This window comes from Aplysia californica, unplaced genomic scaffold (genome assembly GCF_000002075.1).
Source record: "Aplysia californica isolate F4 #8 unplaced genomic scaffold, AplCal3.0 scaffold00206, whole genome shotgun sequence".
Lineage (NCBI taxonomy): Eukaryota > Metazoa > Mollusca > Gastropoda > Aplysiida > Aplysiidae > Aplysia > Aplysia californica.
Genome location: NW_004797476.1, coordinates 1,080,995 through 1,082,488, shown reverse-complemented (window position 1 = coordinate 1,082,488; position 1,494 = coordinate 1,080,995). Strand labels below are relative to the sequence as shown.

The 1,494-nt window shown below is 41.0% G+C and overlaps 1 protein-coding gene across 1 annotated transcript in view; it reads right to left on the bottom strand.

The window, feature by feature from the left end:
• LOC101849377 (probable global transcription activator SNF2L2) overlaps positions 1 to 1,494 on the bottom strand; it is a gene marked incomplete in the record, with an annotated part of 43,475 nt that overhangs the window by 22,690 nt on the left and 19,291 nt on the right. The window contains 2 exon segments of the mRNA XM_013083038.2: positions 407 to 535; positions 1,082 to 1,259. Coding sequence (XP_012938492.1) covers positions 407 to 535; positions 1,082 to 1,259 — 307 coding nt within the window.

Genomic DNA, 1,494 nt, shown 5'->3' with positions numbered 1-1,494 from the left:
ACCCCTTCCCCCTCCTCATTTTTTCTAAATTATGACACGATCCAAGACGTTATCTATCTAAGACAACCTCTTTTCTCTTAAACAATGGGTGGCCGTCTTGTAAAATCTTGACGTTATTTTCCAGTATTGTTTAGGCAAGACCTACCTGGGCTACAACCCCACCGCCTGCGGGCCATCAGACAACATTGCTGGCCCGAATGAGGAAGAAAAACCAGACCACACTAGACAAGCTGCGAACACTAACCACTCACGCACCAAACAGCATCAGATCACCCACAGACCACCCACACATATACACCAGCCACCCACCCACACAATCAACCACCCACTGCACACACAACCACCCACCTGCCACACACACAATCACCCACCTCCCACACACAACCACCCACACACAAGAACAGACCTGTAGCGGAGTGCCAGTCAGCAGCAGCCTGTTGGGAGCGTTGTAGTAAGTGTTGAGGATAACTGTCAGCTTACAGTGGTGATTCTTCATGCGGTGGCCTTCATCAATGATCATGTACTTCCAGCGGATCTAAAAACATCGACAGAACATATATATAACATCAACAAAACAAACATAATACATTACCAAAATAACATAAAAATAACATAAAAACATCAACATTCCTTACGAAAACATCAACATAACATTGTAACATCACCATAATACCAGAACATCACCATAACATTAACATAAAATCGAAACATTAACATAACATAAAATCGAAACATTAACATAACATAAAATCGAAACATTAACATAACATAAATATATCAAAATAAAACATTAACACATCACCGTACCATAAACATAACATCACCATAAAACAACAATACAGCACCACAAAATATCAACAAAACATTGTAACATCACCATAATACCAGAACACCACCATAACATTAACATAAAATCGAAACATTAACATAACATAAATATATCAAAATAAAACATGACATCACCAATAAAAAATCAACATACTGCATGAAAACATTTCCCATAAAAGCAAGAACGACTGGTGCTACCAAGATGGTGCCGCCCCCCCGGTGTTCCTGAGAGTAATGCTCCACATTCACATACCTTGGACAGTGTGGCTTTGTCCTTGATGATGTACTCGTAGGTGGTCAGCAGGACGTTGAACTTTGTGGACTTGAGCTGTGGGGCCAGGGAGCGGCGCACGTTGGGAGAACCTTTGTAGGGAATCTTCACCACTGACGGGCCCCACTTGTCAAACTCAAACATCCAGTTGGACAACGTGCTGAAATAGAAATAAAACATTTTAAATTTATGTAAGTACTTTTATAACCTCAATTTGTATAGTACGGTCATAATAGAATTTCACGTAGGTGTTCTTACGCTCCCTCCCCCCCCCCCCCCCATCACTGACACAGTTTAGATCATGTACTGAAATAGGACAAAATGAAAGATACTCAAACATCTAGTAGGGACACAACATCCTGAAATACAACAAAGTGGAATAGACCTGCATGTGA